The following is a 25,797-nucleotide window of genomic DNA, read 5'->3' as shown; positions in this document are numbered from 1 at the left end:
TCTTTCTGTATAGAAATCAGGCTCGTATGTTTCATTAAAAATTGCGTGTTTAGTTTGTTTTTACATATTTCATAACAAAAGAGATTCTCGTTACCCATGTTGCAGAATGTTTGGACTGCGCTGATGTAATCTAATGGAGCATGCCTGCAATAGACTCTCAGCCTAGTCATCACTTCCTAGTATTTCACATTTGTTGTTTTTCTCCCCATAAGATGCCACAACTCTAACAATCAGCACTTTCGTTTTCTTCCCCTCGTCGCTGCTAAAAGTTTTGTGTTTTCTTCCCTGAATTTGTCGTTTTCCACTAATTGTCTTCACACCAGGTTTGTCACTCATTACTTGAGGCTCTCTCCGAACGCCTCTCCTCCTCCGGTACTGTCTGTACTCTAACCCACTCACGTCTCGCAGACACCTGCAGTTTTCTCTAGATGACACTCTCAGCCTCAGCTCCACACAGCTACAGTACATTTCTCTGCTCGTATGTTTAGTTAAATTCATTTCTCTGACATAGCTGAGCAAGCCGGCTTTCTCATGCAAGCACCTGAGCCTCGGTGTGTTACATAAACAGCTGTCAGACTGTTGCAGGCCACTTGATTAGACGCACCTGTTCAGTTGCTTGTCGACACCAACATCTAGTCGGGCACCAACTCTTCGTTCAGGCATCTGAACGTCTTGCTCAAGTTCAAACTGAACACGCGAGTGGGCAAGAGAAAGTAAGCTTCGGTCTAGGTGTTTCGCACACGCACACACACACACACACACACACGCACACATCTCTGAGGTTGAGAGGGAAAATAACCAATGAGTTGGACTGGTGTGGATGAAGACACCGTGTTGACGCCACAGGTCAGAGTTGAAAGAGCAGATTGGTTTGAGATGGAAGAAAAGCACTTGATACGGCCAAAGTCGACTTCTGTTCACTGAAAGCTAAGGCTGCGCTCACACAACAAGTCTTGAGGCTCAGTTATAAATTTTTTTATGCTGAAATCAGATTTTTTTGGATGTGTGTCTGGTTCTTTTGTGTGTTTGTGGTTGTTCACATTACTAATTAAATGCGACCTCAGTCAGACCTCTGTGAGAATGGGTGTATAACTCCAAAGTGACCCGCATTCGCAGAAGAACGTTGGCGTCACACGGGAGTGCTGTGTCTACGCAAGTAATAATTGTCGCCGCTGTCTACGGATCGATTTTAAAATTGTCGAGCAACGGGAGCCGACGGCATCATCACAAGATCATAAAATGAAGGAAGTAGCAATAATTATATTTATATATTATTATAAGTAATATCAACGGACTTTTGTGGAGTCCAACCTGCTACAGGTGAGGAGCGTCTGACAAAACGGCTTAAACGTCCAGATGAGCTGGTGATGCTGGTTGGTTTGCATTTGTATGTGCACAAGGCCGTCGCAATTCATCAATTCATCGCATGATAAATTAAAATGAGTTTGATCATTTCCATTCATTTGAAGGAGCTACGTTGTTCACAGAAACATAATCCGTTTTATTGATGTTTTCGGATGTATGTTTTTTTTTCCCGTTTTGTTGTGAAGATATTTAAAATATCTTCCGGTTCTAAACATTCTTTAGAAAACTGAAGTTTGTATTTGTCTTTGAGAGAGCATTATTATGCAATCAATATATTACTTGAAAATTGTCCAAAACAACGATATTATCATTTATCACAATCATTTCCGGGCCTATTTATCGTCTAGCAAAATTTATTGCGACAAGCCTGTGTGTGCATGTTTGTGTGTGTTGTGTGTGTGTGTGTTGTGTGTGTGTTCGCAGCTTTCTGTGCCATTTTGTAAATGAGTTTGAAGGTGAAGGCCCGGCTGCTGCGCTGTGAAATATGTCCAACCTTGGCAGCTGCTGCCCTCCGCCCCCTCTCCTCCTCTCACCAATGGACAGTTTAATGGTACAAATAATTTAGCACAGATGGTCATGCCTTCCGATTGTAAGGGTGCGCTCGCCTCACAGCAGCTGAAAGATTGCCGTAAAAATGATTCAACTCATGTTAAGCTAGTTTTAAATAGCAACACATGCAATTAGTCCTTTTAGCTTGCTAAAATGTATGTATATTTATATAGATGTGTTTGTGTGTGTGTTTGGAGTAGAGCGCCTGGGCTCCATGAATCAAAACGTGCAGGCTCACGCCGGCCTGCAGCGGCGGCCCATGAATATCAGGAATTATGGTCCAAACTCTCTGCGAAGCAAATTTGCTGACGGCAACGAGGTCGCACGAGGACGTTCCTGCGTGGACTGGATCAGTGAGTGTGTGTTTGTGCGATGGAGGAATGGCTAAAAGACAAGGGGCAGAGATAATGCTATTCAATTACATGTGTTAATAGTGAAAGTCGATGGGCCGTGTCCCGCAGTATAATGCAGCCAGAATTAGTCAGCGGCCAAATCTACTGTGATAAGTTCCCTTTGGAAATCAATGGAGCTCGTATGTGCTAGCAGGCCGTTAGCATCACCTGCTGGACGATTGATAAACTTTTAATGACATTGAGTGTTATTATGTTTTAGTGTGTATTTATTTAATGTGAGCTGGAGTAGCTGTCTAATCCGACAGTTTTCTCACTTCTTCTCCCTGGTCTTGTCGCCAACAAACTAAGTCGGAAATGTCACGCCGTAGATCATGACCTCTCCTCATTCTATCATTTCTCTTGTTTACATACCTTCCTGTCGGGCAGCGAACCTGATTGCAGCCTTTAAACCGAACTGCTTTTTCTATGCCGACCAAGCAGAGTTTTGGTTTCGTGTGCCTTTGACCGCTCGTCCAAGGCCGCCGTGCTGTGCTATGAGAAGAAAAGTGTCGGCCATTGAATTCCTGAGTGCTGCTGCCGTCGACGAGACAGAGTCTTCAGACGTAGGAATATTACAGCTCGCTGTGTTAAATAATCCGTGTCCGTATCAGGAACGAAAATGAAAACATCCTCAAAGAATGATGCTCTGAACTCAACTGCAGGGAAACATTGCAGTAATCCTATCGCAGTATATCGAACGCTGGGGAAATGTTTGTGGGTTTACAGTAAAGGATTTCAGCTGCTTTTCAAGATCTACAACTGAAGACACCACTGTGAATGTATGCTTACATCATACACCTGAGAGATGCACAAATATGGAAATTTGATATAAGTATTGCTGTTATTTATATCAAATATGGCTGATAATTGATATTTACAGATATATCCATTTTACTACACTTTCAATACTTTGACGAAAAATAACTCATTGACCCAAACATTGCCCATGGGCTTTAGGGAAACGCTCCATAATTCTTTTTTGTGTTACTCACAAGCTGTGTTTCCATTACAAATGTGCTCAAATCTTTGTTAATGTTCCACTAACATTGGAAAAAATGCACAATTTTAAAATTGCTGTGTTTCCATTACATGAGAAATGCAATTAAAATCACACGTGAATAAGTTTGTTCACGATAAGTCTTTTTTTTTTTTTAATACTGCGCCGTCATCATCCAACTACTTCCTGTTGTTTTCTTCGTCGATTCCGTCAGTAGTAACATCCGGTTGTTGATCATGTGACTTGTGATGTGAAAATGTTTTTCCATTACAGTTTTGCGAAATACACTAATTTCAACCCAGCCCCAAAACCACATTAAAACGTTTTTTTCTTAATCAGAAGACATTTTTTTTATTAACACGTTTACATTAAGCAAATTTATTTTCAGAATTTCAATTTGTGCAATTACATGACCAATAGAGACTCAGCTAGTTGCATGATCAACCTTTTCTGCTGCCCCTTCAGTAACAAACGGCAACAAAATGGAAATAAATATCGGTTGTTAATATCAGCCCAGTTTTATTTATAGGACCGATACCGAAAGGTTAAAAGCCTAGTAATATTGACCGATACCGATGTTAATGCCGATATATCCTTCATCCTTCATAATGTATTTGGGCCTGTTTGTATAAATTAGACCCTGTAAGTTAGAGAAAATGCTCACATTAAATTTGTGTCCCAGATTTTAGTTTCTGGACGTCTAACTCTCAACAAATGTTTGAATTGGATCTTCAAAATCCCACGATGGGTGTACAAAAACGTTTCACCGGCAGCAGGTCACGGAAGTCTGTTATGGTTGAAGGACACACAAACACATCAGCTGTACAAAATGTAAACCAGTCAGGAATTTCAACCATCAGCCGTCCTGATTTACTCACCATCAGGCCGTCTGTACGGATCAGAATCAGCCTCCAGACTTTAGCACATTGTTCCCTGATGGTGACATCCTTCTTCCTTCCAATTAAACATTCAATGTATAGAGACAAATTCAAACTCTCATAACCCAAAGCAAGTCATTTCTGATATGTCTGCTGACATATTTTAAACTAGATTGGGTCGTTAGAGGGCAGACCCCTGACTACTCCCGTTCTGGAGCTTTTTTGTGGAAGGAGAGCAGAAATGCTGGGAAGCGTTTGTGTTTTGTAGAGCCGTTTTCTGCTGACTGTCACCCCAGGACCAGCTCTAATCTGTCTAAAGCAAAGAAATTAATTACAGTGTGCTTTTATAAGCTTATTAAAATGTGCTCTCCTCCCCCACGCGTTCTCTTTCCTCTGCTCCTTTCTGCTCTCGTTTTCGTCGTCCTCTCTGATCTGTCGTTCCTTCCTTTGACCGTTTCTTTTTAGACGTCACCGCTCGTTTCTGTTCAAGTCTTCTTTTGTTTTACACTTTTGACGTTTGTGATTTCCCTACCTCCTTCCCTGCGTGTTCTCGGTCTTTGCACTTCTTGCTTTTTTAGGGTTTATTCACACCATCATTGTTTAATCCTCTTTAATCAAACTCTAGTTTGCTTTCCTAGACTGTCTGGTTCATTTGGGGAAGAGGGAACGTGCAATTAAAAAAACAAACTCTGGTCCGCCTGAAATCCTCGGTTAAAGTGAACTCTGTTGCAGTTTGAATTCATTTGTGGCCAGAGACCGCTCTATAAGCAGGGACCGGGCTATGATGCAAGGCATTCTGGGTAAATACAACCCGCTAGCCAGTCTAACGCTAACTGGAGAGATGTCTTTTGGTCATTTGCCAAAGACAAAAGAGGAATCCTACAACCACTAAAATCTGACGCTTTTGTTTACATGGTTGTGCTCAGGAAGGAAGTTGTTCTCAGTGTCGTCTTCTCAGGTTTTGTGTGTCATTTTCCTCAGTCGCTCTTGGTGTAGCGCCATTACAGGCGAGGAGGGTAACAGGTTTTTCAAAGAGTTTGGTTGATTTGACTCAGTGCAGTCTGAAAGCGAGCCGCAGCAGCCGAAAATGAAATAAATGTTGCAATTTTGGTCCCCAATGAAACAGAGTCTACAGCACTATCAGGTTTGAAGAGACTCTTAAATCCTTCCCTTTCTCCATCTGGTCTCCTCCAGGCCATTGATAAGTACTGCCGCGTGAGTGGAGGCTTCTCCGGAGTGAAGGACGTCTACTCGTCCAACCCGACCTACGATGACGTGCAGCAGAGCTTCTTCCTCGCCGAGACGCTCAAGTGAGTTTGATTTGAAGCAGTTTCCTCCTTAACACTCAGACACTTTAACCTATAGAAGTCCAGTATAAGTTGGATTTTGCACAGAACCAAAGCAGTGGATCCTTTATGCCTGTGTGTTTGATGCAGAGGGAACCCCTGGTTTGGTTTTCCATCCCATCACTGTTGAGTTGAGCAACAGCTCTTAAGTGAGTCTGGGGAGAATCGCTCTGGTGGTTCACTCCTTCCCCCTGGTGGCTGCTCTGTGTAAATGATCCCCTTCAGGCTTTGTGCTGCTTTTCTAACCAGTTTCTCAGGTTTCCTTTCCTTTGGAATTAGAGCTCACTATTTTCCAGGTCTGGATAAATATGGAAGAAATAGATTATGGAACAGTGTTTTTATTTCCAGACTTTTATTCACTTTATTCCATGATCTAAACGTTTTGTCCTTCATTTGTTCCTTCTCCCTTCCTTCTTTAATTCCTTGCTGCCTTGTCTTTATCCTTTATTTCTGTCCTTTTTTCCTTCCTTGTGTCTTTTCACTCCTTAGTTTCATCCTCCCTTACTCACTTTGTTTCCTTCCTTTAATCCTCCCTTCTTCCCTACATTAGTCCCTTGTGTCCTACTTTTATTCTTTCTCTCGTTCTTTTCTTGTGGCCTTCATCCCTTCCTTCATGCCTTTAACTTCTTTCTGTTCTTTCTGTCTTTCTTCTTTTCTGCCTTGATTTATTGTGCCCTTCCTTTACACTTGTTTTCCTTCATCCTTCCTTCCAACCTTTTTCTTTGTCTTTCCATCCTTTGTTTCTTCCTTTCTACTGACTTTCTGTCCTTCCTTCATCTGTCCTGTATTTTTTTCTTCCTTCATTCCTTTATTTTGTCTTTCCTTCCTTCGCTCTGTCCTTTCTGCCTTCCAAAGTAAAGTGACATTTCCCGGCTGCCGATCAGACCTCGGCTTTTGACTGGGATTGAAACGAACACCGACGAGGCTTCTGATGCCACCAGCGTGTGTGTGTGGGTGTGTGTGTGTGTGTTTGGTGTGTGAGCTGTGAAATGTCAGCTGCCACGCCGGCCGCCCACTCCCTGAGACGCTGACATTTCAATCCTTATGAGTTTGGAGGCCTTTTGTATCTTTTTTTCCGTCAGTGTTTGTCCCAGCTGAGAGAATCCCATCAGAGCGAAACAGCAGCCACGCTCTGATTGGCTGCTGCTCGCCTTTGATCAGCAGATAAGCAGCATTTAGGAAACCACGTCGCTCCGTTTTCCAGTCGTGTGGATTTGGCCTTTTCTCCTCTTCTGTTGCAGCAATTAAGGAGTTAGTTTGCAAACTGTGTGATGTGAAAATTATGTTTATAAAAACAAATGAAGTGCTGACAAATGTAGGCTTTGGTAATAATAATAATGTAACTTTTGCTGGAAACTGGGTAAATCGGTATTTGAATATGAGCTTAAACGCTGTTTCAGCTTCTCTTTGAATAAAATCTTTTGTTGATTTGGCTGTGATTAAGACTAATGAACTTTGTTCAGAAAAAAAATGAGTTCCCTTTGAAGAACCCAGAGCATGATGTTGCCACCACCGTGTTTTTCTGTGTCTGTCGTTTTGTCTCTAACAGTTTTCTACCTGGCATTTTAAAAAAGGGGTTTGTGCACTCTGTGACTTCTTCAAATCAAACGAAATTGGTGCTGCGTTTGTGCAGCAAAAAAAAGTGTTTGTGCTGCTACAAATTTTTTTAACCAACCAGCCCCTCCCACATTTATGAAAGCAAACAAAATTTGTGCCAGTCATTTTGTTATGTTTCTTCTGCTAAAATTTTTGTTTGTGCCGCTTTTTTTCCCTTTTTTTTTAAAGATATACCAAAAGTTGTCAATAGTTCAACTGGGCCCCTAATGTACCCAAGTCTAATAGAGTTGTTGCTTCATAAATGTGAGAGGGGCCGGTTGACCTTTCAATGACCTCTGAAAACTTTAATCAATATCCTAAAAAGGATAGTGGCAGCAATGAAAATGAATGCAGCACAAACGCAGCTGGTTTGGTGTCAAATTTGTTTGATTTTATAAATGTGGGACGGGCCAGTTGACCTTTTATGACCTTAGGAAACTTTTATTAACATCAAAATTAATTGCGGCACAAACAAAAACTATTGTAGCACAAACGAAGCACAGTTTACACTAAATTATTTCTGCTTTGAAGAGTGACGGGGTTTTAGCTTCTCTCGGGTGATTTAAACTTTTCTTTTCCGGACGTTTTATTAAAATCCTTATTGTATTTTGTTGGCAAAGTTCATGTTTAAATATTTTAAGCTCTTAGAACTTCAAATACCTAAAGGACTACACTGGACTCTTTTGACACATTTTAGTTTTGTTTATGTTCACGTCATCTTAATTTGATTTATCTTAATATTAAAACAAAGCAACAGGTTGCTATTTTTTCTAAATAAAGGAGACAAAAATGTCTTTGTCTTCATAAACACCTTGTAGCAATAACAGCAGCGTTTTATTCAGGGTTTGCTGTCATTTTGAATGATTAATTTCTCCTTCTACTCCCTTTACCTACCCCTTCATTGCCCTCCACCATGCCCCGCCCCCTCCCTGTCGCCATGCCCCGCCCCCAGGTACCTGTACCTGTTGTTCTCCAGTGACGACCTGATGCCGTTCGAGAGCTGGGTCTTTAACACCGAGGCCCACCCGCTGCCCGTCCTCCACCTGGGCAACATCACCCTGCCTGGCAGCGAGCCCGCTCAGCGGTAGACGCACAGGCTTGCCTCCTCCTCCTTTTCCTCCTCCTCCACAGCACCAGGGGGCACCACCTTTCTGCTCAACCCAGCCCACCAACCCCCATCCAACACTGGACAAACTTCCATGGGAACTCTTCATCTGCGTCCGGACTGCAGACATGAGCCAGAGGAGACGGAGACCGACTCTCTGGATCTCCCTCTCTTCTTCTTCTCCTCCTCCTCCTCCTATTTCTGTGTCCTCCTCTCCGACTCTCACTATAGATCCATGTGTTCGTTGCTTCAACCAGACAGACGGTGGGTGTGCTGCTCAGCCTTTTCTCGGCTCTGAATCGAAGAGCTCCAAACGAGAAGCTTTGTTTTTGTTTTGTTTTTTTTATTTGATTTGACCAAACGTCCTCCATTCTGACTCGAGCCGAGGCCCTAGAAGTGCAAACTGAAGGATTATGCTAACGGACACTTGAAGGGTTTGTTTCCCCTCCACGCTAACGGACCAGTGGACATTTTACAGGGTCTGTTAACGAGATGTTTTTGTTTTGAGGTTTTTTGCATTAATGGAGACACAGGGTTGTATGAAAGCCCTCCACTTCTCTCCCCCATGACCCGAACCCGTTTCCTGTTTGATCATCTGATGGTCCATGACCTCAAACTGTAATCAAATCACCTCTTTACAAGCAGGTGAGAACAGCAGTAACCACCTAATATAAAGCTGGGGGGTTTTTTTGGCTATGGACCATTTTGAGAGAAAGTAATTAAAGAAGAACAGCAGCAGGCCTCCATGTACCAGTCTTACCAGTTTCTATCCCATCCTAAAACCATCCTGCTGCTGCCGCTGCTACTTCACCGGATGCTGCTCTTCTTTCCGTTTTCCACAGGTTCCCCCATCATCGTCCCGTCACTTTTTTTTTTTCCTTCCGTCCTCTCTCAGATTTTCTCGTTTCCTCAGTTTTCGGTGACACCTCGCTTCTTGGTATACGTGTTTGTGTCGGTGGCTCCGCTTTAAATCATTTGTTTGTGCACTTTGTTACGGGAAAACTCTAAGGACAAAAGAGTAGAGTGGTGTAGCACTGAAAGAGGTGAATAAATGATTACAATACTCCTCGGTGCAGAGCTTTCATCTACCATTTTCTATGTCTGTCCACTATCCATCAGTCATGCTGTTGCTGTTTCCATCTTTATGTGAAAACAATCCAAGTTTCTTGATTTGATTTTAACCTCAACCTCTTCAAATCCTCGTGATGTCAAATTATTCAACCTTCAGTTGCTTTTAACAAATGCTAAGCTGCATAAAACGTTTTGACATAGTACAAAATTATAGTTAATGTCTCCAGAAAAGTTGCAATATTTTCTCTTTAAGGCTATCGGCATGCCATTTAAAATGCTAAAAGCCCTATGCTGTTTTTACAATTTCTCCTTTGCTTTTAGCTCATGATGTTCATATTCATTTCCATGTTCAAAATTAAGAAATATTTTTGAAAAGTTGTTGCGTACACAGCAACAAACTCTCAATAGTCACCCATTGAAAGCAGTGATTGCTACAGCTACAGCTGAAACGTGAGCTCATCAGGCGGAGATTTAGGTGCTGATTTATTTACTAAGAAAGGGAAAGTAAGGAGGAATGTTCTTTGAGAGCAGTAGATTGGAGATCTAGTAGACTGGCACCCGACTCAGGGATTTCAAAGCACTTTGTGGTGAGCCCGGCCTGAGAAAGTGACAAAAACCGTAATAAAAAAATACTGAACTTCTGGCAGCGTTCAAGAAAAGTTGGGCCCTGCCCACATAGAGAAGATTTTAGTTGTATCCGCAATGATTCTTTGGATGTTTAGACTGTCAGTTTCTGGCCTCCCAAAATGCCGGATCCGTGTGGACGATCATTTTTGAAACCAGGTTCCAGAGTCCATTTCAGTGTTTCCGTCTGACCGGGCCACCTACATTAGTTTTGAAGCTATGACGGCGTAGCTCCATTTTTCTCTCTATCCAGCACGCGCCTCATTTCCACAAATAACAAATATGGCGTCATTCTTTGTTTTTCGCATCGTTCTGTAGTGGTGTTACAGCGCCACCATCGGGCTCGTCATACAGACTACAGCATTTTCAGTGGTGCTGCTGACGCACATCGTTTTTCTTAACCGTTTACAAAAATTGAACGCTTTCGTTTCTGTTTGGACGAAGCCAAAATTTCTACCGCAGTTCAGACGAGCTTTGTTACCATGGCAAACACAGGGGTGTTGAAGGACTTTTCTCCAAAGTAGTGCATCACCAGAACACCAATGTTTCTACTTGTAAGGGTTAAACTGAACAGCAGTGTAGCTGTCAGCATTTTTCATTAGTCCCTGTCAGTCTTGTAAACTTTGTCTACAGTTAATTATTTTATTTTTTCAACATGTCACCTAATTCTGAAAGTCAGAATCGATTCAGATTTATGATCCATTGTTTGGCTCAGACACTACGTGGAGATTTAAGAATATTATATGAATAGATTTATTGATATAACTCGGTACTATCAAAGTAAATCAGATGTTTTCTACATAAAAAGTGGCAAACACCAATAAACAACAAAATTTCTAGCCTGAGAACTTTATGCTCACAAACAACACTTAGCTTTCTACACTAGCTACTTTTTTTTTCTTCTTCTTTGGTCCGAATTGTCTCCCCGTCCTCCCGGCTCTGGGCTGAAGCCAAGATATTAAGTGTGTCAAAGTGGTTTGATAAAGAGAGATCTTTCAGGAAAGCAAGAGCGCTCACTCCATCTTTTTTTCCTGCACTGCCACATATTCACCTTAAAAAAAGCCTTTGTCAGTTTTTTGTTTACAACAAGCTCTTTGGTTCCATGTGACACATCATCCAGATATGGTCGCTCCTCCCCATTTGAAGTGCTTTAGTACGTATTAAAATTACTTCTCTGCTCTAAAAAACTATTTTAAAAAGTACTGATTATGATTTAAGTTTTACACTTTGAGAAGTTTTAGAGGATTTTTTAGCTCTGATATTTGCCGCTTTTCCATCCGTACCTCACACTGAGAGCTCAGTTCTTCCTCATGTCGTCCTTCCAGAGTGTTTTACCGCTGACACAACACTCAACTCTGAACCCGTTTCTCATAAATCCCGTCCCGAGCGTTTTAACATTCGACGTGGCCGGCGCTTGAACCCGCCTCGTTAAACTGACCCGAAACCGACAGAGGCGAGGAAACGAACACGCAGTCGCATGGAAATAAAAAGAAACCCGGACTCGAGCCAGTTGGTGTAAAACGATGCGAGAGGGCGAATAAAACTGAACGATATCCGCCAAAAATGACCCGTGGTGAACCGACCACAGGGGGAAGCGGTTCGGACGCCAGGCAGGAATAAATAAACAAAACAGAAACGGGGGAACTCTCCTGTCAACATGTGTTGCATAATCAAATCATTTCACTTCCGTTCATTATTATTAAAATGTTTCCATTTGATTAGAGCTAAAAATATATATATATATTTTTCCCATTTCAAAAACTTTCAGCACAGAAAACGCGTTTAGCTGAACAATGCTAAATAATGTTTACTTCAGTACGGCAGGACCAGAGCAACTTCATTCCTGCAGCGGCAACGCAAAAAAAAAAGTGTATATATATATATATATATGTACTCAGCACCGCTAAATAACAGTGCCATTAAAGGTTTCTGTATCAGTAAACAGTCTACCTGATATTTATGTGACTAAAATGCACATAAGTATCAGCTGGGATTTTTATTGCCGTTATCATTATTACTGTTTCGCTCCTTGGTGACGTCAGAGCCGGTCACCCGGGCTTCCCAGCTGCACCTGGTGGTGGTGGCACCGACGTGAAAACCTCAGGAGGTTCACGCGCGGTTTCCGTCGCGGTGACGGAGCGTTTCGTTTCAACACCTGGTTCGATCTGATCCTGACCTTTGAACCACTTTTAAATTCAGATGTGAAACCAGGCCAGCACACCGTCTTCATCCTGTTTCAGCCTCAGTGTTCATGATGTCAGTCGGTGCCTGCCTAAAGTGTCGATGCCCCCCTTGAACATTTTTACATTTTCTCTTTTATGTGAACTTTAATGACTTTTTTTTAGCGTGTAATTGTGAGGTGGAAGGAAAATGCTACTCTGTTCAGTTTGGTGTTTTGAGGTGTGTCGCTATCAGCTTTAGCCATTTGCTCTTAAGCTCGGTCAGATTCTGTTATAATGTCCATAGAGATTGTTTAGGATCATAAATGTGACTGAAAAGCTTATATAAAATACATAAAGCGAAAACTTGTCTAAATAATAAGACTTCTAACAGATTTTTCACTTTATTTAAAACACTCTATACATATTAATTCTTTGTTCCATATCAAATTAATATCTGACTGTATAGAGGTCTATAAATAAAACGCATATAAAAACACATATAAAACCAACACTAAACCTTAGTGACACTAAATAAAGCTATCAGAATTTTATATAAGATAAATCTTATAGAACATACTAACAATAATCTATTCTTTCAAATATCTTCAAACTAATGGATTTGGTTTATTTAAAAATGGGACTAGTTGTGTTTAAAGCTAGAAAGAGATCATTGCCAATTAATTTCCAAAAAGTTAGTTGTCTTAAATGGAAATAACAGAACGAAACTGTTTAAAACAAACTGTTTGGATGAGGAGATGAAAAGTGATTTACTATAAATCCATTCAAAACAGTTACTAAGGAAAAATGGTTTAGTCTTGTACACTTCTGATTTAATAATGAGAACCATACATTGGTTTCAACTGATGTTGTTGATTTATTGTATACGGCCCTGAAAATTAATTTTGTCATTATTGAGAAAGAGGCGGGTTTATCCTGCTTCCTTTTTAGTGTTTTCAGTTTTCAATTAAGATTCTTGATTACATTATATGTGACTAAGTCATCACTGCAAAAATACAAAGTCTTACCAAATATTTTTACTCCAGTTTGCAGTGCTAACATCATAGTACAACTGAAATACGACAAAACTAACTCACAAGCAACTTTTCAGCAAGATATAGGAGCTTGTTTTAAGTCAATAATTACTTGACATTAAGTTTTTGTTAAGTACTAGTTTCACTGGCAGATTATCTCACGTAACACATGGAAAAAATTTCTTTAAAAAATCTGCCAGTACTTTTTTTTAAAATATCAGTGTTATGTAATTACTGACTTAAAATGCCGGGTTGGACTAAATCCTGGAGCGGAGTCCTGGAGCAGAGCGCTTCTATCTGAGGTTTTAGCTACATAACGATGGAATCCGATTTATTTCTTGGCCTGATGTCTCATCGGACCAGTTTCTGATGTCCGTATCGGACCAGGATAACCCTAATACTCCACATAAATATCAGATGGACTGATACGGAGACCTTTAAAGACACTGTTATTTAGCGGCGCTGAGTACACATACACTCTTTTTGGGGGTGGAAACATGTTTAGAACCCAGCATAACATAACTTTCCCTTTGCACTTACCAGAAGATACTGCAGTAAAACTCTTTTTGAAGTTTGTGGCAACGTGTGAAAAAGTTCTGGGGGTGTGAATCCGTTTTTTTTTAAGGCACTGTAAGTATTTTCATCAAGCCGGACCCGTTCTGCTCTGCTCTGCTCTCTCTCTCTCTCTTTGTGTCGTTTTTCCTTCTGATCGGTTCAGGTAAACCCGGCCCAGATTTCAACTCTAAATTGGCGTTCTTCTTTGTGGATAACCAGGAACAGAAATTGAGAATTTTTTTTTCCTTTTTCAAGAAAATAGGCGGCAGCGCAGCCAGACGTGGTTACATTATGTACACAAGTTAGCAGCTGCACCGTAAAAGCTGAGGATTTCCTCTGAAGGTTTAATTGAGGCGTTGAAACCACCATTCTTCTCTTCCCCCACTCGTCTCTTCCTTCTCTTTTTCATGTGTGCTCATGGTTAAACCCGTCGATAGAGTTGAATTCATTTCATTTCACCCATCGGTCACTTCACTGATGCAGCGCAGACTTTGCTCTCTCCTCCCCCTAAACGCCACATCATCACCACCGAGTCCATGCTGAGGAGGAAACCATCAGGTCGCTGCAGCGGCGACGTTGATTTTGACAAAACTGAGTGTTCTGTATTTGTATTTTTACTGAGCTACAAAGTAAGATTAAAGTATCTGTAAATATGTTTAAAACTGAGACACATCCAATAAAGATGTTATGAAAAGTGATATGTTTTCCGTTTGTGTTTTCTATTAAACTCGGCAGCAAATATTTAAATATTGCAGCTGATTTGATGACCAGAGTCCGTCTAACTTTATTAGACGGACTCTGGTGCCATATCCTTGACTAGTAGTGAGCATTTATTGTATCGTGTATCATTTATCGTGATAAATTTCTCCTGATAGAAATTTTAATTCATTGCCACAATAAATTCCAATTAATGATGTTTAAAACCAGCCAAAACTGTCTGTGCTGTCAAGATTGTTAGATTTGCTGTCTTCTCCACTGTCTGTTCAATGAAAGCATCAATCAATACCAATAAATCTGAAAATAGAGCAGCGTGGGGAGACAAATCACACTTCTTTACGTGACTGATGCCCTAAAGAAGCGTGTTACAAACACAAATGTTTCGCAAGAGCTGCATTTGTTCTTGGTGGGGCTACAATTGCCGTGACACGGAGATTTACATTTCAGCATTTCTTTATTTTTCTGTGACGCTTGAACGTCTACCGTTTCGTTTAAGTATTGTTTTTAATGCAGCTCTCTTCTCTGTTCATTTATTTCCCTGAAATGACTCCTGGGACTTCAAAAGAAAATCGACTGACTAGCAATATTAGAACATATTTCAACCGCAGAAAAATATTCCGTTTCAAGGAAAGCTCAGTTTGAGCTTCTTCAGCGTCTCCTGTTGAATCCAGGCGGCTGATTGCGCTTTAATTGACCTTTTCAAGTGAAACATCATCTGCAGTGGTCCCAGCTGCATTTGATGGTTGAGAGATGGCCGTTGAGCACGTGCCTGCTTTCAGTCGGCGCTGACGTGGTCGCTGTGACGGCCACTGATGAGACCGGAAGGACTGGCGTTTAACTCCGAGCATTACCGAGTCCGACAGGCAGCTGGAAATATCGGCAGCATTTCTCAAAGCCAAAGTAAATCTCCCGAGTAAAGCCTCTTCAGCTCGGTTGTAAAAGAACAGACGGAGTAACCCGCTTCCGGTTAGTGTGGATCGACCGAGGCCGTCGCTAACGAGATAAACTTGTTAAAAATGAACGTCCGGGCACATCGCTCCGTCTTTTACGGGCAATTTGAGCTCCAGTATCTGTTGAGCAGAGTAAATGTTAACGCCTGTCGCCGTTTTAGAACACAAATGTTGACCTCTGAAATAAAATAAGAAGGTTCAATCTAAAACGAGCTGAATGTGAGCTTAAAACGCAGTAAGAGTCGAGGTTTGATTTGAAACGCGCTCTGGACCTTTCCTATAGCGCCACCATCTGGTTCACAGACAGCTGTTGACCTAATGAATACACACACTCATTCAATAAGTTGGAATATTAGAAGCCCATTTATTTCAGGGACTTTGTCACGAAGTGAAGCACGTTATATATAGTTTAATTACACACAGATGGACGTTTTCAAGCCTTTATTTCCGTTAACTATGGTCATTGTCCAACTTGAAGCTAATTTGTTTTTACAAATATCCAACAAATCTTTGTGAAGAATTTTTATTTGCTTTGTGCAAAATGATATTGTTATGGCTGGTTTATTAATGCTGCCACATGGTACGACAAACCATTTTGTCCTTTAATCAAACAACAAGCCTGGCCTCTTATAATAAAACGTCTTGCCTTTAAGAGGTTTAATAACCCACAACGTAAATACTCAATTATGACCATATGACTTGCCATATCTCCAACACTACCATTACTTCATTAGACAAAAGAAACAATAACACATTTTTAATGGAGAAAGCTCTTCTATCAAGTTTTTACTAGAATGTAGCCTTCATGAACAGTATGTTTAATAGCTGCTTAATGGTTTTTATTTTTAAAAGGTATGTGTATTATGAAAATTCAGTCTCATCGGAGTGCATATTTTAGTTTTTTGAATACGACTGTTTAACAAATTCCCATAGCAGCCTAATGGTCAGGAGCAAAAAATAAAAATTGTTGGCTGTAGATTTGAAGGTTTTATTTCAGCAAATTTAAATGTGAAAAAGGATAATCACATATTGTCGCCTTCCTAAAATAATAGCCTAACTCATTTTTTTTTGCCAAAAAAGACTTTTTTTATTTTGTGTTGTTTAAATCATCTTCCTAAATTTGCCTGAATCACAAAAATCACTTCTGACTTAACCCTTTACTTCAGAAAGGTAACAACATTGATATTGAAATAAACCTTGTTCAACTTATTAAGGAAAGCAACCAATTTTTCCCACCAACTCAAAGATGCTGCAGCAGCACTCGCAGTCATTCTCTCTGCACCATTTTTTTTCTGCAGCACATTTAAAGACAAGAGAAACCTTTGCAAGAAATGTTGAGATAACGTGAAATGCTACAGAGCACGGTACGAAAAGAATAAAAGTTTAAATACAGTGGAGACAATAAAAAAAACCATCATCAATGTAACTGACTCCCTTCATGTGGGTGTAGTTTATTGTTCTGTTGATTTTGAAGCAGCAGTCACAAAAAGTCAGACCAACCCTCAATGTAGATCAGGATCTTTTTAAAGGAACCTAAAATACCCATCATGCCTCCTGTCTTTAACAATTCAGAACAGCATCTGTTGCAGTTCTGGGCCGTTTGTGAAAACTTCACAGTTGGCTGATGTAAATCAACAAACGGTGTGCTGTGATGGCGGTCTTCAGCCACAAGATAAGGCTGCTCCTTTCTGAAGCACTTCATTGGAAAAAAAAAAAAGTTAGATTTCATTCACAACATCGCAGGTTTCTCTCGTGATCGATCCACGTCTAGATTCCTGAGACGGTAAGGAGCCTGTTTCATTGGATTATGTTCTTTACCCCACGAAAAATATCACACCCCATCAATTTTCTAATAGGGAATTTTGTGGGGAAGCTACGTGGAAAAACAGTAGGAATGTAGAGAAATGTAGAGTTAATTCCAGTAATAGTTTGTTCTAGAGTTGCTTTTGAACCAAAATAATTGTATCATTGACCAACATATTTGATGTGCATTGATGATTTTGATGATGATATTCATCAAAGTCTAATGCTTACTAGTTTCTCAATACTGGTGACTGTTGTTTTTATGACTTTTTATTTTTGTGTTTTTATGATGTAAAGCACTTTGAACTGTCAATTAATTAACATGCATTAATCCACCCAGTGGTAGCCATCTTGGCACTACCAGAAGATAATATCTACAGTCTTCCTTATCTTTGCTCATGCAGCCAATCAGGGCCAAGGAAGATGAATGTCGCTCCTGGATTGGCTGCTTTGCCAACACCAGCCAGTGATGTGTCAAGTAGCATTGTGTTTACGGAGTTTAACTCAAGCTGCATTTTCTTTTGATATTTTGTGGATGCTCTGTGAATAAATCGCAAATAAGTCAATTTCTCATGAATAATTAGGAATTATGTTCAATCCAGAGAAAGCATTACAAATAAAAACAAAAAAAACATTCTCAACTGAAATGATTATTACATTTAACACCATTCAGTCGAAAACGCAGTTAGGCCGCAGGACACGACAAACGTCTGTGTTGAAGGAAAACATGAATAATTTAGATGCATTTTGTTTCTAAAGACATGACGGATGTGTCCGATTGATGGCGTCGGTTCAAAAATAACTAAAACCCGCTGACTGAATGTTTTTCTTTTCTAAACATCATGAAATTAACGTCATGACATTTTTATACAGATGTGATTTCATAAACTCTCGTAGAAAAGTAAGTATTTGAAATCGTATTCATACAAAAGCTGTTCCACCGTAAGGGTTTGGTGATCGTGAGGCTCCTCCTCTTACTTGGGAAGAAGCTTTCTAGCAACAGTAAACACATTTGACATGTGAAGACAAGTCATATTATCTGGAAGTTGATCATCATAGTCTGGGTGACGGGTTTACCACCGAACGCCTGCTGTTTGCACAGAACTGCCCCCGTCACAGTACTCTACTGAACATCATTACCTGCACACACGAGGACCGACCACTGGGCCTGCTGCTGACCTGCTGCTCTCACACATCCTGACAGGGGTAAACGTTTACAGGTTCTCCTTCACGGTTGCAGAAATGGTGGCGCTCTTTTAAACACTCCAGAAGTCGAGTCGAGTGTCGGACATTTCAGCGACAAAGCAGTTCGAAGCGTTTTACGTCATAAAGACATAACAAAGTAACCAATTATGAAACAAGCAGCAAACATTACATTTTGTCAAAGGCCTTCATCAAGCAAACATATGTCAGGTATATTGATATATCTTGAGGTTAAAAGCAACTTCAACAGGTGGGCTTTAGCCTTGATTTAAAGGAGTCAGTGTTTTGTAGTTTTCTGGAAGTTTGTTCCAGATTTGCGGTGCATAGAAGCTGAACGCCGCTTCTCCGTGTTTGGTTCTGGTTCTGGTGGAAGCAGAGCAGAACCAGAAGACCTTTAATGTATTTTGGTGCTAAACCGTTCTGTGACTCGTAAACAAGCTAAAGTGTTTTAAAGTCTGTTCTCTGAGCCTGAACTGATCTCAAAGATTTATACGACTTCCAGAAAACTGGTTGTTTGTTCAGGTTTTCTGGAACCAACTTTCAGAAAACTCCAAAACAGCCGAAGCACTGAGTTCCTTTAAATCGATTTGTTTTGCGTCGCCAGCAGCTGGAACATTCATCAGTCAGAAGCAACTCTAAATAAATTGGGTTTTAGACCTGATTTAAAGAAGCTCTGTGTTTCCGATATAGCAACATACGTAATTTGCATAAGTCTAATAAAATCTTGTAGAAAAGTTAATTGTTGAAGTCATCTGCATGAAAAAAAAGTGTCTTCTATTCCTACAAACGTCACCAGGAAGTTTAATGTCCGCCTGGTTTCTCTAAAGCGACAGGAGCTCGGATGTGTTTGGGATCGTCTTCGTGTTTCGACCAACTATTTGAGGTGTTGTTCCTCCACCAACTCACCTTTCACACCACTGGTAGCAAAACAGACCCTCAGCATGATGTTGCCACCACCATGCTTAAAGCTACTGATTGCACTTGCTTTGATTTAGAGGTATCTGAGCAAAGGGTACAGAATATGAAAGTATTTGGCAATTTTCCAAAGTTTTGTCTCGTCATTTTTTTCATTTTCTTTCCACGTTGCAGGTCGACTTTGTGTTGACCTGCAACGTAAAATCCTGGTGTAAGACATTGTTCTAATGTGTCAAAATGTGAGATCGGTTCCTGTATTACATTTCAATTTTTTTCAAACCTGACAATACACCTGTGGTTACAATTAAAATACAATAAATAATTTTAACTAATCAAATGATTGCCCAACGTGGAAGATAAAAAAAAAACAACTGATCTACAACCTTTTACATTTTAATCAAAGCGAAGGCCAGTGTTTTTGTGACACCTAATAATGAAAACCCTCCTGAGTTTTGACTTTCCCTGCTTTGACGATTTCATGCTTTGCACCAACAGAGTGATTTTCTATGAGCTCTCCTTCCCAACACAGCAGGATTACTCTCGGCTTTAGTTATGCATCAACAACAACACACGTTCTGTAGCGTCCCTGTGCAACATGTGGCACCTGCGTCGCGACCACAACAATCAGTCATCCCAAAAATGTCACAGAAAACCAACATGTTTCCATCCGTCTCCCAGGATTTCTGTTACCGCCTCCGTCCGCCTGAGATTTCATCTGGTTTCTCAAGGGTCTCTGTGAATCACACGTTACATTATATAGCTAAATAGTAAAGAGTGCATAATGATAATAAATGGCTTATAAAGTAATTATTTAAATGTCTCTTTAAAAAAAAACAAAAAAAACTGGAACTAAATACAGAAATAAATTCTTAAAAATAGAATTATGTATTAATCTCATTTTAAAATTAGACAAAATTATTTAATAATTTAATCAATTTTATGTTGTACAGAAGCACATCATGAATTAATATATATAGTCAACTTCACCCATCTAAAACTCTGTAGGCGGGATTAGAGCTGACGGCTGATTGGCTACTTCCATAGTGCCCCCGACGGCTGATTGGCTGCTTCTGTAGTGCCCCCGACGGCTGATTGGCTGCTTCCGTAGTGCCCCCGACGGCTGATTGGCTGCTTCCGTAGTGCCCCCGACGGCTGATTGGCTGCTTCCGTAGTGCCCCCGACGGCTGATTGGCTGCTTCTGTAGTGCCCCCGACGGCTGATTGGCTGCTTCCATAGTGCCCCCGACGGCTGATTGGCTGCTTCCATAGTGCCCCCGACGGCTGATTGGCTGCTTCTGTAGTGCCCCCGACGGCTGATTGGCTGCTTCCATAGTGCCCCCGACGGCTGATTGGCTGCTTCTGTAGTGCCCCCGACGGCTGATTGGCTACTTCGAGCCGTAAGTAAAGTTGCTATGACCCTGAGATCAATTTCTTCGCTGGAAAATGCAAAAATAACTTAAATAACATAATAAAATTGTTGCCATTTATTTACCACAAACTGTGTGTGAGCAATTCTATCCTCTATATCTCTGGTTTGGTCTGAAATAACTTCACAAGAGAGCACTAGCTAGCCGGTGTTAGCTAGTGTGCGGAGCTAACATTGATTGAGACCAAACTAAAGATATAGAGGCTGGAGTTGCTCATCCAGAGTTTGCGGTATATAAATTACAATAATTTTATAAAGTTATTTTCACACTTTAAGAGAAAATATTGACGTTAGAGTCATAGCAAACTTGGAAGCAGTTTTGATAACGTTTTGTTGTTGTTGTTTTGCAAGCCGTGATTTCAGCAGAGCTAATAACTCCGGTGGTTATGTAGCTGTTGACTCATGACAGCCCGGCTTGCTTGTGTAACGTAGTTAAAATGGTTCAGGTTAAATCCTGCTAAAATGCACCATCTGCTGGTTAAACTGGGTATTGCATTCACCCTAGAAAGAGCGGGGTATTATGGGTAATCCTCAGAGCCGTGAGGGTCAGTGTCGAGGTAACGTGTCTCTGCGATGTGATAAAGAAATATTATTTATAAAATATGTTTATGGTTTTCGTTTTTGCATATTATTGAAATATGTTTAATCCAGGTTATGCTAGTTTTGCTATTATATCGTTTTTGTTGCGTTATAGAAATGTTTAGTCCGTGAGAAAGTGTGGCGGGAATTTCCCACACGGTAACATTCTGGCTCCTCCTTGCAGGAGTTTCTTTCATGCCAGAGACTGACTTTACCTCGGTGCCCATGTGTGAAATGCAGATGGAGAATTAAAGAAAACAACTGATGCCAGATTGAGCTCCTTGTCGTTAATTTCTGCACCAAGAGAAGCCACCAGATCCACATAGGCCACATGGCGGTTTGCTGGAGTCATGGATTGTCTCAGCTGTTTACATGAAGAAAGAGAGATGGGCTGGAGCAGTGGGAAGGTCTGAAGGTGAGCGCAGACTGAGCGATGAGTCGGGACCGATTCCCGGAAGCCTCCGTGATGTTTGGGGATTTATTTAGCCGTGATGCTTCACTCTGATGACGGCTTGCAGGGAAGACAGTCTTCCAAAAACGTACACTACTGGGAAGAATTATATTTAAATTTTAATTAAAAAAAAAAAAAACTCTGTGAATAGGATCTGGATGCTTTTTGAACTCATTATTTCTTTGACAGCTTTACCAGCTGGCAGAAATGATGAGAATGTTCACTGGATGAGGCGAGTTAGCCACAAAGTTAACTTCATTCAGATTCAGTTTATATGCTGTAAAGATCTACCCAGGGCAATCAAAGGGTCGAGATACAGCCAATTCTTTTTTCTTTTTTTTTTAAAACTTTATTTAGTCAATCAGCTGCACTGCATAGTTAAGTGAACTTTTAGCCCGTGAGTTACAGACAATTCTAACGGAGTCTCCACTTATTCAGGATCGCAACACAGAACGTTTCTCTTGGCGTTTTGTCTTCTGTGATTTTACCCAGAGGAAATGCATTGTTTTTATCACTCCAGGTGCTTTTGGGATTTGTCAAGAAAACTGGTATGGGGTTTGAGATCTATCCAGGTACACGCAGAAAAAAGGTGCATGAAGGCCTGAAAGAAATAAAGCAATCTTGTGTTTTGATTTATAATGATTGGGTGTTTTGATTTATAATGATTAAGTTGGACATGTCTGAATACAATAGGTAAAATGACTGTGTGTAAGTAATCACTGAATGATTCTGAAGTGTACGAATCATGATCTGTAATGACATAACAACAATGAAATGATTAAGGTTTGATGATTTATAATAAGTGAAAGAGGTGATTAATGCTTATGATTAATGCTTAATGGAAATAAGCACATAGTTTTTAATTAAGCACATAGTTTTTAATATTTGACTGTGTTTAATAGTTAATCAGAGAAAAGGGTGAGTAAAAAGAGAAGGGGAACTTGTGAGTTCCTGCTGTCGCAAGCAGTTCTGAACAGATGGCCAGACGCACAGGATGGGTGGAGCGGTATGGTTGGCTAAGATCAACACGCTGAGGAAAGGACGGGACTTTCCATCCCAGCCAGCAGACAGGAGGGGCCGACGGGGGTTTCCGTGAAATCAGCAGATGTTCAGGAAACCACGTAAACTAACACTCCCCATACACATACATGGTAGAGAACTGTATAAAAGCAGACGGAAAAGGAGAAGTTCTTGTTCTTTGTCTGCGGCACCGAAGTAGAGCTAACACGAAGAAGCAGATCGAGGAAACAACAGCAGACCACACCCTGGAGCCACGGGAAAAGCTGAAGCTTCGTGCCGCCAAAGGGAGACAAGTTCCAATCGTCCAACCCGGGTTCCTGATTCGATCGTCGGTCTTACCTCAATCCAAACATTGCAACAGACTTGGAGAAAAGACAAAGGTCCCAGAGGGATAAAGAGTTGGGTTTTCAAAAGCAATTGAGCTCTCTTTACTTTGCTTCTATTCTAAAGAGGATTTTTCCACACAAAGGACAAAGCCTCGGACCAAGGTTTTCGGACGTTCCTGTTGCTAAAGATCCACCACCAACTGGGTATAAGTTGAACTTGCTTCCTAAAAAGCTATCTCAGAATCTGCGACATAGGTTAGGGAAAGAGACAGGAGGGTATGATTATACATGTTGATTTTATTACACTGCTCTTGAATTATATACAATTGATTATTGATTTGTATGTCACATATCCCTGCTTAAGCTTGCTTAATAAATTCATACTCTAAAATTCTAATGAGGTTGGTGGACATTGGAATTAATTGAGTCATTTAATCATTTTTCAGTTCTTTTAATAAAGGTAAAACTAAGGTACATGGTTCTAGTAAAGAGGAGGCTTCATAATTTCCTTTGGCGAGAGTAAAATAATGACCCAGGGACTTACATCCAAGTCACTAAATTTAATCTAGCCGGTTCCAAGAGCAAGTTATATTTTAGAAAGCGAGCTACCGTTAACAGAAGTGGTTATTGGAATTATGCAGCTGTGAGGGCTACTCAGCTGACTGTTTCTTAACTGAAAAGGGTCGTAACTTCTGGATTGGAGGTAGTTAGAGCTAGACTAATCGCTTTCGACACCAGTTTGAATAGATTATCTCTTATAGATCTCAGTTAGGGTAATACCCAGGTCTTAGAGATTTTCCGGACCTGTTAGACAGAGAACTGGTCAGTAGTCAGCCCCGGAGGGTTGTGATGAAGTGGGCGGGGCTAGCTATTGCAGGATAACGGACAGATTTAACATTTAATTTAAAAAAAACAAAAACATTGTTTTCCTCTGAAAAGACAACAAATACAGTACTAGTCTTTATTACTCTCTTTTCTCTAGCAGATATGGATATAAAAACATGTGAGAACTTCAACTTTCACATTTTAAGCAATATATCCTTTTCATTGACCTTATATAACATTCTCATTTTCAGAGGCACTGACAGAGTTTTCATTATCTGTAAATCATGAGCATCAAAATGACAAAAAAAATAAAATATTTCACTTTAAGTGTGACGGTCCTCTATTATTATATGAATTGAGTGACAAAAATACTTAACGTTTTGATTATTGTCAAGTTTTTTGAGCTGTACTTGCATATGTACTAAAGTCAACAGATCAAACAAAATGTTGTATCCTTGTAAAACATTATGGTAGGTTTAAATTGTCTTAAGGCACCCTTTTTTTCTTTTTTAGAAATTCCTACTTTTGTATCCTGCTTTTTGTTTCAGATAAAAACAAAAGATAAGAACTACACAACATGAGAAACAAAAAAAATTACCAAATGTGGGAAGAAAGATAAGAGACATAGAAAACCATAGTAAGCAGTTAAACTCCTGAATCGGAACAAAAAACTTTGATGGAGACACTCCGTGACGTACTGGTTGGACATGTGCAGCAAATTTTCACCTTTCTATCAAATCCAGCGTTAACATTTTCAGCCAACTCGGCTAAAGTTGATGTTTTCTTTCCCGTTTTGCATCAGTAAGGCCAAAAGGCGTTTTTGTTTTTCCCTCACTGGACCGGTGGTGTGGAATCTGATGACTGGAAACAAATCCTAAGAGCTGCAATTGCGGGGTTGCTCTGATCCAAACACCTAACCATTATCCTCAAATTTGGTAAAATTGCCACATCAATTCTAATGACAGGATGCTCACTTTGGCTCAGGATCTTCTTTTTTTTTTATTAGACAAACAGTGCCACTCTTCATTAGCCAATAGACATGATCTTTTGGCTAATGAAAGCCAAATGCCGACATTTCTGAATTAGTATTGTCTTCAGTAATGAATCGGATCACCTGAAAATGCTTGCTTGACCTGTGATGATGCGTTATATGATGGAAAAGTCAGGCGTACACTGGAAAGGATCGCCAAAACATGATGTCAGAGTCTGAGTCACAGAAAAGATTAGGATGTGTTCTCGTCGGCGGACGTAGTGGAACCTTTAATGGCACTCCACTCCACGGCCGTCTGTTTGCTTGCCTGGGTACAATATGTGCTTCAAGGCACATGCAAATCAATCGTGTTTGTGTGTGTCACTGTGTTTAATGTGTTAATGGCCCCTGCTGCTTACCGAGCCATGGCCTGGACACACTGAGTCACTTCTCAAATGGCACAAGAGGCTTTGCAGGTAGCAAAAGCCGGATGGGAATACACAGAGCCAACGCAGGCCTGCCGCCACTCATCCATAACCAGGAGCGCTACGATAACACCCGCTCATTCCACGGAGAGCAGCTCCATTCATCTTTATTTCCATAATCACCATGCAGATGGCTTAGCACAAACAACTTGCTAGAGTCTGCTCATCTCTCTGCTCGGCCCTGAGTTTAGAAACCCGGCGAGGCTCCGGGTAGAAACGTCTAGCTCCAGTTTGAAACGAAACGCCAATTTATGCTTTCTGAGCTGTTTGATGTTGTTGTTGTGGCCTTTTACTTTGAAACCAAATAGCGTGAGCGTCTCGAAAGATTAACTAAACAGCCTTGTGGCATTTCAGTTTTCTTTCCAGGCTCTTGATAGTTGTCTGTCGGTCTCTCGTTCCCACACTAAGATGTTGATCTGTCTCAAAACCAGCCAATGAAAAGTTTTATCTACCCCAC

At 40.6% G+C, this 25,797-nt stretch overlaps 1 protein-coding gene across 4 annotated transcripts in view; it reads left to right on the top strand.

Moving 5' to 3' along the window:
* The window catches only part of LOC114148310 (mannosyl-oligosaccharide 1,2-alpha-mannosidase IB), a 158,239-nt gene that overhangs the window by 117,879 nt on the left and 14,563 nt on the right, over window positions 1-25,797 (top strand). For 3 of the 4 annotated variants that reach the window (XM_028023502.1, XM_028023501.1, XM_028023504.1), the window contains one exon: window positions 5,376-5,491. In XM_028023502.1, coding sequence (XP_027879303.1) covers window positions 5,376-5,491 — 116 coding nt within the window. Of the gene's footprint in view, window positions 1-5,375; window positions 5,492-8,075; window positions 14,370-25,797 lie in introns of those variants that run through there. The other variant, XM_028023503.1, reaches the window with a different exon arrangement.

This window comes from Xiphophorus couchianus, chromosome 7 (genome assembly GCF_001444195.1).
Source record: "Xiphophorus couchianus chromosome 7, X_couchianus-1.0, whole genome shotgun sequence".
Taxonomy (NCBI): domain Eukaryota; kingdom Metazoa; phylum Chordata; class Actinopteri; order Cyprinodontiformes; family Poeciliidae; genus Xiphophorus; species Xiphophorus couchianus.
Note: the sequence above shows the minus strand (reverse complement) of the source record. Positions and strands in the feature narration are given on the sequence as shown.